The 15286-nt window shown below is 41.1% G+C and overlaps 1 protein-coding gene across 1 annotated transcript in view; it reads right to left on the bottom strand.

Annotated features, from left to right (window-relative positions):
• Positions 1-8643: 8643 nt before the first annotated feature.
• Positions 8644-15286, bottom strand: part of LOC135512528 (TSC22 domain family protein 2-like) — a 41683-nt gene continuing 35040 nt past the window's right edge. The window contains exons 2-3 of the mRNA XM_064934646.1: positions 11501-11552; positions 8644-11326 (exon numbers count right to left, since the gene is read on the bottom strand). Coding sequence (XP_064790718.1) covers positions 11030-11326; positions 11501-11552 — 349 coding nt within the window. The 3' untranslated portion in view covers positions 8644-11029. The remainder of the gene's footprint in view (positions 11327-11500; positions 11553-15286) is intronic.

Here is a 15286-nt window from a genome sequence, read left to right on the forward strand (position 1 = left end):
CTAAAACAAAAATTCAGAAAATCACATTGTATTTTTAAGTAATTAATTAGCATTTTATTGCATGACATAAGTATTTGATCACTTACCAACCAGTAAGAATTCCAGCTCTCACAGACCTGTTAGTTTTTCCTTAAGAAGCCCTCCTGTTCTCCACTCATTACCTGTATTAACTGCACCTGTTTGAACTCGTTACCTGTATAAAAGACACCTGTCCATACACTCAATCAAGCAGACTTCAACCTCTCCACAATGGCCAAGACCAGAGAGCTGTGTAAGGACATCAGGGAAAAAATTGTAAACCTGCACAAGGCTGGGATGGGCTACAGGACAATAGGCCAGCAGCTTGGTGAGAAGGCAACAACTGTTGGTGCAATTATTAGAAAATGGAAGAAGTTCAAGATGACGGTCAATCACCCTCGGTCTGGGGCTCCATGCAAGATCTCACCTCGTGGGGCATCAATGATCATGAGGAAGGTGAGGGATCAGCCCAGAACTACACGGCAGGACCTGGTCAATGACCTGAAGAGAGCTGGGACCACAGTCTCAAAGAAAACCATTAGTCATGGATTGAAATTGTGCAGCGCACGCAAGGTCCCCCTGCTCAAGCCAGCGCATGTCCAGGCCCGCCTGAAGTTTGCCAATGACCATCTGGATGATCCAGAGGAGGAATGGGGAAAAGGTCATGTGGTCTGATGAGACAAAAATAGAGCTTTTGGTCTAAATTCCACTCGCCGTGTTTGGAGGAAGAAGAAGGATGAGTACAACCCCAACAACACCATCCCAACCGTGAACCATGGAGGTGGAAACATCCTTCTTTGGGGATGATTTTCTGCAAAGGGGACAGGACGACTGCACCATATTGAGGGGAGGATGGATGGGTCCATGTATCGCGAGATCTTGGCCAACAACCTCCTTCCCTCAGTAAGATCATTGAAGATGGGTCGTGGCTGGGTCTTCCAGCATGACAATGACCCGAAACACACAGCCAGGGCAACTAAGGAGTGGCTCTGTAAGAAGCATCTAAAGGTCCTGGAGTGGCCTAGCCAGTCTCCAGACCTGAACCCAATAGAAAATCTTTGGCGGGAGCTGAAAGTCCGTATTGCCCAACGACAGCCCCGAAACCTGAAGGATCTGGAGAAGGTCTGTATGGAGGAGTGGGCCAAAATCCCTGCTGCAGTGTGTGCAAACCTGGTCATGTGATTTTCTGGATTTTTGTTTTAGATTCTGTCTCTCACAGTTGAAGTGTACCTATGATAACAATTACAGACCTCTACATGCTTTGTAAGTAGGAAAACCTGCAAAATCGGCAGTGTATCAAATACTTGTTCTCCGCACTGTATATACAGGGAGTTCCAGTACTAGATCCTGGTGCAGGAGCATGAGGTATTTGAAGTATCTACAGTATGTACGTGAAGGCAAGGTAAAGTGACTAAGCATCAGGATAGATAATAAAAAGAGTAAAATAAAGAACAGAGGTTCAGCAGCAGTGTATGATGAGTGTAAAAGTGTGTCGGTATGCGCGTGTGTGTATGGGAGTCTGTGTAGTGTGTGTGTGTGATTGTGTATACAGGGCCTTCAAAAAGTATTCATATCCCTTGACGTTTTACACATTTTGTTATGTTACAAAGTGGGAATAAAATGTATTTAATTGTCCTTTTTTGCAAACGATCCACAACCAATACTGTAATTTCAAAGTGGAAGACAAATTCTACAATTAAAATAATTTATGAAAAATTAAACACTAATATATCTTGATTAGATAAGTGTTCAACCCCCTGAGTCAATACATGTTAGAATCACCTTTGGCAATGATTACAGCTGTAAGTGTTTTTGGGTAAGTGTCTAAGAGCTTTGCATACCTGGATTGTACAATATTTGCCCAATATTCTTTTTAAAATTCTTCAAGCTCTGTCAAGTTGGTTGTTGATTTTCAAGCCGATTTAAGGCAACTGTAACTTGGCCACTCAGGAACATTCAATGTTTTCTTGATAATTAACTCCTTGTGTTTCGGGTTATTGTCCTGCTGAAGGTGATAGTGTCTGTTGGAAAGTAGACTCAACCAGTTTTCCTCTAGAATTTTGCCTGTGCTTAACTGTATTATGTTTATTTTTATCCTAAAAAAACTCCATAGACCTTGCCGATGACAAGCAACCATATCATGATGCAGTCACCACCACATGCTTGAAAATAGGAAGAGTGGTACTCAGTGTTATGTTGGATTTGTCCCAAACATAACGCTTTGTATTCAGGACAAAAAGTTAATTTCTTTGCAAAATATTAAGCAGTATCACTTTTGTGCCTTACTGGAAACAGGATGCATGTTTTGGAATAATTTTTATTCTGTACAAGGCTTCCTTCTTTTCACTCTGTTATTTACAGTGCCTTGCGAAAGTATTCGGCCCCCTTGAACTTTGCGACCTATTGCCACATTTCAGGCTTCAAACATAAAGGTATAAAACTGTATTTTTTTGTGAAGAATCAACAACAAGTGGGACACAATCATGAAGTGGAACGACATTTATTGGATATTTCAAACTTTTTTAACAAATCAAAAACTGAACAATTGGGCGTGCAAAATTATTCAGCCCCCTTAAGTTAATACTTAAGTGCTGCTGCGATTACAGCTGTAAGTCACTTGGGGTATGTCTCTATCAGTTTTGCACATCGAGAGACTGAAATGTTTTCCCATTCCTCCTTGCAAAACAGCTCGAGCTCAGTGAGGTTGGATGGAGAGCATTTGTGAACAGCAGTTTTCAGTTCTTTCCACAGATTCTCGATTGGATTCAGGTCTGGACTTTGACTTGGCCATTCTAACACATGGATATGTTTATTTTTGAACCATTCCATTGTAGATTTTGCTTTATGTTTTGGATCATTGTCTTGTTGGAAGACAAATCTCCGTCCCAGTCTCAGGTCTATTGCAGACTCCATCAGGTTTTCTTCCAGAATGGTCCTGTATTTGGCTTCATCCATCTTCCCATCAATTTTAACCATCTTCCCTGTCCCTGCTGAAGAAAAGCAGGCCCACAAAGCATGATGCTGCCACCACCATGTTTGACAGTGGGGATGGTGTGTTCAGAGTGATGAGCTGTGTTGCTTTTATGCCAAACATAACATTTTGCATTGTTGCCAAAAAGTTCCATTTTGGTTTCATCTGACCAGAGCACCTTCTTCCACATGTTTGGTGTGTCTCCCAGGTGGCATGTGGCAAACTTTAAACAACACTTTTTATGGATATCTTTAAGAAATGGCTTTCTTCTTGCCACTCTTCCATAAAGGCCAGATTTGTGCAATATACGACTGATTGTTGTCCTATGGACAGAGTGTCCCACCTCAGCTGTAGATCTCTGCAGTTCATCCAGAGTGATCATGGGCCTCTTGGCTGCATCTCTGATCAGTCTTCTCCTTGTATGAGCTGAAAGTTTAGAGGGACGGCCAGGTCTTGGTAGATTTGCAGTGGTCTGATACTCCTTCCATTTCAATATTATCGCTTGCACAGTGCTCCTTGGGATGTTTAAAGCTTTGGAAATCTTTTTGTTTCCAAATCCGGCTTTAAACTTCTTCACAACAGTATCTCGGACCTGCCTGGTGTGTTCCTTGTTCTTCATTGATGCTCTCTGCGCTTTTAACGGACCTCTGAGACTATCACAGTGCAGGTGCATTTATACGGAGACTTGATTACACACAGGTGGATTGTATTTATCATCATTAGTCATTTAGGTCAACATTGGATCATTCAGAGATCCTCACTGAACTTCTGGAGAGAATTTGCTGCACTGAAAGTAAAGGGGCTGAATAATTTTGCACGCCCAATTTTTCAGTTTTTGATTTGTTAAAAAAGTTTGAAATATCCAATAAATGTCGTTCCATTTCATGATTGTGTCCCACTTGTTGTTGATTCTTCACAAAAAAATAGTTTTATATCTTTATGTTTGAAGCCTGAAATGTGGCAAAAGGTCGCAAAGTTCAAGGGGGCCGAATACTTTCGCAAGGCACTGTATGTTAATATTGTGGAGTAACTACAATGTTGTTGATCCATCCTCAGTTTTCTCCTATCACAGCCATTGAACTGTTATAGGAAGTCAATTAAGAAGGATGTTATTTATAACTGTTGCGTAAATTTCAGCCAAAATGTCTGTGTGCGCCATTTCTGAAAATGTCTGTGCACATACACAAATATTGAGATGTATTATTGTGGGGGCGTAGATCAGAAAACCAGTCAATATCTGGTGTAACCACCATTTGCCTCATGCAGCGCGACACATCTCCTTCGCAGAGTTGATCAGGCTGTTGATTGTGGCATATGTGTAATGTTGTTCCACTCCTCTTTAATGATTGTGCGAAGTTGCTGGATATTGGCAGGAACTGGAACACACTGTCGTACACGTCAATCCAGAGCATGCCAAACATGCTCAATGGGTCAATGTCTGGTGAGTATGCAGGCCATGGAAGAACTGGGATATTTTCAGCTTCCAGGATTTGTGTACAGATCCTTGCGACATGGGACTGTGCATTATCATGCTGAAACATGAGGTGATGGTGGCAGATGTAGAGCACGACAATGGGCCTCAGGATCTCATCACAGTATCTCTTTTCAATCAAATTGCCATCGATAAAATGCAATGGTGTTGGTCGTCCATAGCTTATGCCTGCCCATACCACATCCTCACTGCCACCATGGGGCACACTGTTCACAACGTTGACATTAGCAAACCACTTGCCCACACGACTCCATACACATGGTCTGTGGTTGTGAGGCCAGTTGGATGTACTGGAAAATTCTCTAAAACAATGTGGAGGCAGCTTATGGTAGAGAAATTAACATTCAATTATTTGGCAACAGCTCTGGCGGCCTTTTATTGTCCACAGCACAAGGTTCACAGTGTAATGATCATGCTGTTTAATCAGCTTCTTGATATGCCACACCTGTCAGGTAGATGGATTATCTTGACAAAGGAGAAATGCTCACTAACAGGGATGTAAACAAATTTGTGCACAACATTTTAGAGAAATCATCTTTTTGTCCGTATGGATAATTTCTGGGATCTTTTATTTCAGCTCATGAAACAAGGGACCAACACTTTACAAGTTGTGTTTATATTTTTGTTCACTGTACACTCATGGTTTATAAATTATGCCCCAGGTATTTAAACCTCTTCCACAGGCTAGTAAAGTAGTAGAAGCTTATTACTACCTATATTTTGGATTTTTGTGTCTTAGGGATTCATGGAAACAGGCAACATGCTGTACTATTCAGTACCAGATAGTGAGTGCCAATTTATGAAGTATCAGAAAGTACAGATCGATCAAACTCAGATCGATTAGCACATCATTTCTTAGTAAATACTAAGGAAATACCAGTTAAATAATAATAAAACGCTACCTAATTCACTTCCAAATGTAAAACTTATATGCTCCATTTAGACAAATTGGAAACAGGTATTAGCCCCCTCGGCACTTTCCTATTCAGCTCTTAGCTCTAACTTAACCATCTTGATGGAGTGCAAACTAGGTTATTGGTCTGACATGAATAGACCGATATCATAAATATCAGAGGAATTCTGCTCTTGGGAAAGAGTGGTGTCATTTACACCATTTGTTATTTACAGACGTTGAAAAATGACAGTGTCCTCAGACGGCTGCAGCCATGTTGGGTCCATTACTCCTGAGCAGGTGAATCAGAGACCGAATGACTGATGCCAGTGGGCGAGTCACATTTTGTTGGGCCATTTCCTGTATTCTTTAAATAATTGTGTAGGCTCCACTCATGCACATACCTGAATAAGCTTCCTCAACCTCCCCAGTAACAAGTCTCTGCATAGACCAGTTTATTAAATTACTGTATAATAAAGCTATTCAGTTGAGGTAAATGGGAGCCGTGGCCTGTGACATCTCAGGTGTCAATGACTGTGCAGAGTACTTTTCACTAGGGTTCAAAGCACCTACATTGTGGAGAAGTAACTTGTGTTCAATCTAATTTATGTTGCTCTATCAGGATCCTAGTTCAGAATATTTATAGTGAGCCTCAACACTATTGGGAAAGTGACACATTTTTTGTTTTGGCTCTGAAATAATATAAGGACTATGAGGTTAAAGTTCAGACTGTCAGCTTTAATTTGAGGGTATTTTCATCTGTATCGGGTGAACTGTTTAGGAATTACCACACTTTTTTGTACATTTACCCCCCCCCCCCCCATTTTAGGGGACCAAAAGTATTGGGACAAATGCACTTATGTGCATTAAAGTAGCCAAAGGTTTAGTATTTGGTCCCATATTCCAAGCATGCAATTACATCAAGCTTGTGACTCTACAAACGTGTTGGATGCATTTGCTATTTGTTTTGGTTGTTAAATAGATTATTTTGTGCCGAATAGAAACTAATCGTAAATAATGTGTCATTTAGGAGTCACTTTTGTTGTTAATAAGAATATGTTTCTAAACACTTCTACATGAATGTGAATGCTACCATGATTATGGATAGTCCTGAATTAATTGTGAATAATGATGAGTGAGGAAGTTACAGATGCACCAATATCATACCCGCAAGACATGCTAACCTCTCACCATTACAATAACAGGGAAGGTTAGCATTTGCAGGGGTATGATATTTGTCTAACTTTCTTACACATAAATGAATTCATCCCAATACCTTTGGTACTCTAAAATGGGGGGACTATGTATAAAAAGTGCTGTAATTTCTAAACGGTTCACCAGATATGGATGAAAATACACTGCTCTAAAAAATAAAGGGAACACTTAAACAACACAATGTAACTCCAAGTCAATCACACTTCTGTGAAATCAAACTGTCCACTTTGGAAGCAACACTGATTGACAATAAATTTCACATGCTGTTGTGCAAATGGAATAGACAACAGGTGGGGAAATTATAAGCAATTAGCAAGACACCCCCAATAAAGGAGTGGTTCTGCAGGTGGTGACCACAGACCGCTTCTCAGTTCCTATGCTTCCTGGCTGATGTTTTGATCACTTTTGAATGCTGGCGGTGCTTTCACTCTAGTGGTAGCATGAGACGGAGTCTACAACCCACACAAGTGGTTCAGTTAGTGCAGCTCATCCAGGATGGGACATCAATGCGAGCTGTGGCAAGAATATTTGCTGTGTCTGTCAGCGTAGTGTCCAGAGCATGGAGGCGCTACCAGGACAGGCCAGTACATCAGGAGACGTGGAGGAGGCCGTAGGAGGGCAACAACCCAGCAGCAGGACCGCTACCTCCGCCTTTGCGCAAGGAGGAGCACTGCCAGAGCCCTGCAAAATGACCTCCAGCAGGCCACAAATGTGCATGTGTCTGCTCAAATGGTCAGAAACAGACTCCATGAGGGTGGTATGAGGGCCCGACACCGGGTGGTATGAGGGCCTTACAGCCCAACACCGTGCAGGACGTTTGGCATTTGCCAGAGAACACCCAGATTGGCAAATTCACCACTGGCGCCCTGTGCTCTTCACAGATGAAAGCAGGTTCACACTGAGCACGTGACAGACGTGACAGTCTGGAGACGCTGTGGAGAACATTCTGCTGCCTGCAACATCCTCCAGCATGACCGGTTTGGCGGTGGGTCAGTCATGGTGTGGGGTGGCATTTCTTTGGGGGGCCGCACAGCCCTCCATGTGCTCGCCAGAGGTAGCCTGACTGCCATTGGGTACCGAGATGAGATCCTCAGACCCCTTGTGAGACCATATGCTGGTGCGGTTGGCCCTGGGTTCCTCCTAATGCAAGACAATGCTAGACCTCATGTGGCTGGAGTGTGTCAGCAGGTCCTGCAAGAGGAAGGCATTGATGCTATGGACTGGCCTGCCCGTTCCCCAGACCTGAATCCAATTGAGCACATCTGGGACATCATGTCTTGCTCCATCCACCAATGCCACGTTGCACCACAGACTGTCCAAGAGTTGGCGGATGCTTTAGTCCAGGTCTGGGAGGAGATCCCTCAGGAGACCATCCGCCACCTCATCAGGAACATGCCCAGGCGTTGTAGGGAGGTCATACAGGCACGTGGAGGCCACACACACACCACTGAGCCTCATTTTGACTTGTTTTAAGGACATTACATCAAAGTTGGATCAGTCTGTAGTGTGGTTTTCCAATTTAATTTAGTGTGACTCCAAATCCAGACCTCCATGGGTTGATACATTTGATTTCCATTGATAATTTGTGTGATTTTGTTGTCAGCACATTCAACTATGTAAAGAAAAAAGTATTTAATAAGAATATTTCATTCATTCAGATCTAGGATGTGTTATTTTAGTGTTCCCTTTATTTTTTTGAGCAGTGTACCTTCAAATTAAAGCCTGAACCCCAGTCATTGTATCATTTCAAATCATAAGTGCTGGAGTACAGAGCCAAAACACAAAATGTGTCACTGCCCCAATACGTTTGGAGCACAAAACAGTACCTATGAGTAAATAAAATAGCCTAGTGTACGTCAATTCAGTTCTTGTTGATCCTAGAGCAAAGTACAGCAAGCCGAGATTGTGGTGAGAGATACATGTTTTGGCATCTCTATAACCTGGATACAGCATGTTTCATACTTGTACAACAAGTCATCAGTAACCAGAAGGTTGATTATTAGTCATTCATTGTAAGATGACACACAAACAAGACAATTTGCACTGGGCAAGACATTGACATTCTTAATAAAACAGTAATTTATTTTTTTACACTTTTTTTTGTTGCCACGACAGCACATTAAAAGGGCATCGTTAAGATATTTTCTCCAAGGCTCACGTTCACACAGTACACACCTGGCATGTACATGGCATCTCCTTCAAAAGAAAAAAATAATACCCAGTTGCAAAGGTGAAATCTATGTTCATCCTGCTAAAGATGATAATTTTGGTTTGGTTATAATCCACAAAGAATGGTACAGGAAGCACAAAAGACATGTAACGCATGTTGAATATGCTATTTCAATAGTTAACCAGATTCAAGCTGGAGTTGTGAAATGTATACAATAGTTTCCGTTATGTTGGTAAGTTATAGTCTAGCAGTTTTTTTATTGAAGTATGTGTTGGTACACTACAATCAGAATCTAAATGTTTGCATTACTTAAAGGTCCAATGCAGCCATTTTTAAAAATCTCAAAATCAAGCCTTTCTGGGTAACAATTCAGTACCTTCCTGTGATTATTTATTTTTGACCATTTTAATTGAAAACAAAAAGAGCTACTTAAGCAATGAGCAATTTCTCAAGCAAGAATTTTGCTAGGACTGCCTGGGAGTGGTTTGAGTGGGGAGGGGAAAACTGAAAATTTGCTGTTATTGGCAGAGAGGTTTGGAACTCCTTATTGGTCTATTAACCAATTTACTGCATGGTGACATCACCATGGAAAACCAAAGCTCCCTCCCAACAAAACAGGCTGACATTTCAGGTGGTCTTTTCAAACAGCTCTTACACTAAAAGGGCATTATAATTTTCACAGTATTATTCCAACCTCAGTGTGGAAATATAAAGTCACGTTTTTGACTGCACTGGGCCTTTAAATACAGTAACATTTGCAATTTAACAAAACTTTTTTGGTCTGCATATGAAATTCAGAACACTTGGCATAAGCAAAAAGATGGCTCAAACTTCATTTTCTGCTAGTGTGTGCTTCTGACTCTCCCCCCTCATTCTCTCCGCCTCTCTTTCCATTCCGTTCTCCTTCCTCTCGTTCTGGCAGCGCTTTGTAAACGATGGGTAAAGGACAGAGCAGACTAACTTTACGTTATAATAAGAGTGCTAAATAAAAAGATGAGGTAAGAAAGTGGTTTAATTATAGATCATGCAGAACATGCTAAACAAACAAAAAAAACGAGGAAGTTAAAAAAAAAGTTTAAAAAAGAAACGTGTGCATTAAAAATTAAATTATTACACAGCTTTGAGTCTTTGGTTACAAAGTAGGTTGAACAATTTCACAGCTTTTTTTACCCCCAGCCCAGAAAGTAAATATGTGCAATAGAATTTTTAAAACATTGGGAAAGTATGGCAACTGTCTTCCAATTTTGGCAACAAAGAAACTACAGCAAAGGTTTATCAAAATATAACTACCAACGATTCATATCTCAAAAACTGGCGTTCACCTGTACAATCCCTCTATGGTTTTAATACTTTACTCTTCACAAAATGTACATTCAACCTGGATTAATTTAATTAAGTTAACTGCCTTTTAGTGTTAGCGGTGATATGCCATGGGAATTGCCTTTTTAAAAGAACCTATTGCATTTACGGAACTACTTTTTGCATTAGACTACCAATTGACTGCCTGACAGATAATCTAACATACCAGAAACAAAAAGAGAAACTAGTTTATTTTTTACAACATGTATTTCTGTGACATTGCTCATTTACATTATGAAAATAGTATCCCTGAAATAAATAACTGCAAACATTAAAACTGAACTAATGAAGGTATTTTTTGATTTGTGTCAAAGTGTGGTGGCTCTGGGAAAACTAGTTTTGGTCTTCTCACGGCGTGAGACACATTCTTCCTATGGTGGGGGGAATCCTTTTCTCCACCTCGGTCTCTGCTGTTCTCATTCCCCCGTTCTTTTCCACTTGCTATCAACAACCCGGTGTGGAGTGGTGGATAGAACAGTCAAGGGCCTCCCAGGAAGTAGAACCCCCCACGTTTTTTGGCCTCTGACCACCTCCACCATGCGCCGGATTGCCTCTTACCCCCCCGTGGCCCTGCACCGCACTCCTCCCTTGGCCAGTTCCCCATAGACTTAACGCAGGACACCCGGCCAAAAGAATGCTATCACATGATGATGATTGTCTAATACTGGGAAGGCCCGACGACAGCAGCAGCACGCAAAATGAAGCATGGCTCTTCACACGAGTCGAAGACTAGGGTGGCAAACAAAAGCTGATTTTGCTTGGTTTTTTTGGCTTCTAAAAAAAAAAAAAAAAATCAAATGCAGTGCTGAGCTCTTTTTTTATGTTGCAAGGCGGCGGGAGAGGCAGGGGTTGGTTGATTGTTGGGGTCTCCTCCTCCCGTATGTCTGGGAGGTGTATTACGGGAGCATGGGATCACACGGAGGTGACGTTGGGCTGCTGTGGCAGGCTGAAAGCCTGGGTTTCACCTTCCAGAGGGGTATTGGTATTGGTGTTATTGGTGGAGGGTAGCTGCTGAGACGGAGAGGTGCTGCCGGCGGGGCTGATTTGGGTGGACGACAGCTGGGTGAGCTGGTCCATGTTGGCCAGGGACTTGAGCACGGCATTCTCCTGCTCAAGCTGAGAGTTCCTCTCGTACAGTTCCTTGATCTGCTCCTTCAGCACCTCCACCTCCTCCCGCACTGCGTACATCAGGTGGCTCTTCACTAAATCCTGAGGAAAGAGAGGCCTGCCATTAGCAAAACAATTTAGGACTATACAACAATGCACACACACTACAGCTTCACCACTCAAGCTTCACCACTGACTTCAGGTCAAATCATGTACTTCAAGTGTTCAATAAGTTTGTAGTGCCTAGTTAGAAGGTAAAACGAGAGACGCACTCACCATTGCTTGCTCTATCTTGTTATCGATGGCAACAACACTGGCTCCGGAAGCACTGTGAAGATAAGAGAAAAATAATGTTAATACCGAAGGAATGAGGAAGAGAGGGGCCACCCTATTCCTTTGAAGATAATCATCAAATCATCTATTACACATTCAAATGTATGTTGCTCTTCCAAGGTACACTACTTGACCAAAAACATGTTCAACAAGCAGGTGTCCACATCTCATTCCAAAATCATGGGCATTAATATGGAGTTGGTCCCCCCTTAGCTGCTATAACAGCCTCCACTGTTCTGGGAAGGCTTTGTTGTAAGATTGCTGTGGGGACAGCATATATACAGTGCCTTGCGAAAGTATTCGGCCCCCTTGAACTTTGCGACCTTTTGCCACATTTCAGGCTTCAAACAAATTTTTCAGTTTTTGATTTGTTAAAAAAGTTTGAAATATCCAATAAATGTCGTTCCACTTCATGATTGTGTCCCACTTGTTGTTGATTCTTCACAAACAAATACAGTTTTATATCTTTATGTTTGAAGCCTGAAATGTGGCAAAAGGTCGCAAAGTTCAAGAGGGCCGAATACTTTCACAAGGCACTGTATATAAAAAAAAATCCATTGCAAATGAGGCTAATAGTTCCCTCTTGATAATCACCAAGTCTCGGTGTGAAAGCGCAAAATGTCATGCTTTGATGATCCCATATATCCAGTGGAAACGTCATAAAATGCCAAACACTTTTCCCTTGCCGGAATAGGCTAGTTGATACAATGTTAAAAGTTTGCTGGCAACACACCTAGTTGATTGTATCAAATCAATGTTGCACTTCACCAGCTGAAGTCAAATATTGTACTGCCCATATGTAGCATGTTTTTGGTCACAGGTTCAGGAATTGCTGAAGAAATGCAACTTTTACCTGGAGCTAACTCTGCAAATAGCACGGCTGGGTGATTTAAAAAGTCAGTCAATCAATAATACAAAAATGCTTATCTTTAATTTACAATATGTAGAATCTGAGAATAGAAAGGTTCGAATTTTTTGAAAAATCACAGCACAGTTGAAAAATATATGGCAAATAGAAATCTAAACAGACAGGAGGGATTAAGTGGAGTTGAAGGATGGGTTCAATAACATTGATGGAAGCCAAAAGCTGATCTACCCCCTACATTTATTTTATTGTAAAAACAATTCTCAAGACAGATAGAAAGGGATCCATACAGGTAGAGTAGATTAATGTGATTTAAAGAACCAAAATTTTAATGGGAGGATGGGGGAGGGGGTGATAAGCATGGGAGGTTAAATGTATTTTGTATTTGACAAGTCTTTAAGACAAGTTTGTTTTTTCACCTTTATTTAACCAGGTAGGCTAGTTGATTAAACAAAGCAGTTCGACACATACAATACAGAGTTGCACATGGAATAAACAAACATACGATCAAGAATACCGTAGGAAAATCTATATACAGTATGTGCAAATGAGGTAGGATAAGAGAGGTAAGGCAATAAATAGGCCATGGTGGCAAAGTAATTACAATATAGTAAATAAACACTGGAATGGTAGGATGTGCAAAAGATTAATGTGCAAGTTGAGATACTGGGGCGAGCCTCGTCGGAGCACCCTTTGCAAATAGTCTAGTATTATATCTAATACAATGCATACAAAACCCAAGGTTTAGGGAATAAGCGAATTCCAATAAAATTGTTGTAGCGAAGAATATAAAACAATTTGTGGGCAACTGGCGGTCACTGCATTCTAGAGGCAGAATAATAACATGCCACGCAAAACAGAACGGCCCAAAAACTGATTGTTATTGGAAGTGAAACTGTATTATTTGCGCTTCTAATGCAAATCAAATCATACGTAAATAGACTAATCTCACAACCGTGCATATCTTTTGATGCAAATGCATAAGAGGCGTGAAGTGCTCTCAACCACCATGTGCGGTGAAAACCGTTCGGGAATTATTTTTTTTTCAAACACCATCCTCTGAATAAATATGTCTCCTTTCAGATGTAATACATTATAAAACTATACTTTGTCACGTTTTATCTCGACAGGTTTGAGGATATTATTCGTAGCAATCTGTTGTTGTCTAATCGACAACAGTCGAATACACCGCGTTTATTGTACCCTTTTTATGATGGTTCCCAATAGCTCTCGTTTGTCACTCCGTTAAACAACGTATTCTTATAGAACATGCACAATACTCACCTCGTTCAGGGCCCACCGTCTTGTTGACACATTAAATAATCAAACATGTCGCTATTTAATCCCCAAAGGTTGTCGTTTTTTATCCTTTACAAAGACCAATGCGCAGTCGCTGCCTTTCCTGTACGACACCGCCCTGCAAAGGCACGACTGAACAAAGGGGCGCAACACGCCACTAGAAGGTGCTCTGGCAAGATTACATTTTTGCTATTTATGTGATTTCAAATTTTACTGAACCAGCTGAAAACATTAAATGTTATTCTTCATCCATATTCACGGGTGAGGTAAAACTATACGGCCCATGCTGTTCTACTCCAATGACTGCGGAAACGTTTAGGTTTCCTCAGCACAAATCAAATCATGAACAGCATACAGAATATGAATTTGCTGTAAATATGTATCAACTGCCCCTTTACAATTAGTACTTGGAGCACATCAGCATGGGTTAAAGTCTTGAGGGGACACACTTGTGTGTATGTCAGGGTATCTCAACTGTTGCAGAAAACTATGCAATCCTTTTCAAATCAGGTCACAATTATTCCATAAATGCCATAGACTCCTCCATGCAATATAAACAAGGCACCTGTCAATCAGATGCTATGGTACTGCCTAGGCCCTGTATGTGACTGGCAGCAGCACAGCAAGGCTATGATTGGACTTGCAGAGAGACAGTCACAACCGCCCATCAAATGTCACAACACATTAAAGTTACTGATGCTACAAGAAAGAAGCCAAAGCCCTTGCAATCACTGCAAAGTCGATACAAATTGTAATACAGTGGCACAACACCACCAATGACAAAATACAGTAACAACTCTAAATGGGACACTTTGTTCTTCTAGTAACTGATCATGGATATAAAACTAGAGCATGAGCACAAGCAAGTTTATCAAATCCCACTAAAAAACATTGATAAAAATCAAGCATTATTGACTAGTCTTTTTCATACCATAGCAAAGACAGCTATACAATGATGAGGAATACAAATGTATCCAAAATCCTCAAAAGCTATTACCTGCATCGTGCTCTGTAAGAAACAAAACGTCCTGAATATGTGGGTGAGGTTCCTGGCGTGCAAGGAAGACTGTAGCTCATTTTGCAACGCATGATGCCCAAAAGTTCCCTAAACACAACTCTCAGTCATAGGTATCAGTGTTTTGATGGTTGTGTGTGTCTCCAGTCTTTAAAGGCCTTTTTACATGTCACATTGACTTGCTTGGGAGAATGTTAGGGGAGGAGTTTGGTGCGCTTCACATTCTCATTTGCCTTCTCGTGCGACAGGCTTATGTGATCACATTTATTGACATTCACTGACAAATTTAATTTATCACACCGCATGTGTCAACCCACCCCTTTATTATATCCATATAGACTGTTACTAAAGGAGTCTTTAAAAATAAGTTTACTCAAATCTCTTAAAATCTGCACGAGGTTTCTTTGATCTCTCTCAAAACCAAATTATGGCACCCACGTTTAAATAACTACATTATTGAATATGGATATTCAGGGTGCTAGTTAATATTTTCAGGTTGTGTGTGCCTTATAATTTACTTTGCCTCAACTTTATTTAAAAGCTCCAATGC

This window comes from Oncorhynchus masou, chromosome 24, assembly GCF_036934945.1.
Source record: "Oncorhynchus masou masou isolate Uvic2021 chromosome 24, UVic_Omas_1.1, whole genome shotgun sequence".
NCBI classification, from domain to species: domain Eukaryota; kingdom Metazoa; phylum Chordata; class Actinopteri; order Salmoniformes; family Salmonidae; genus Oncorhynchus; species Oncorhynchus masou.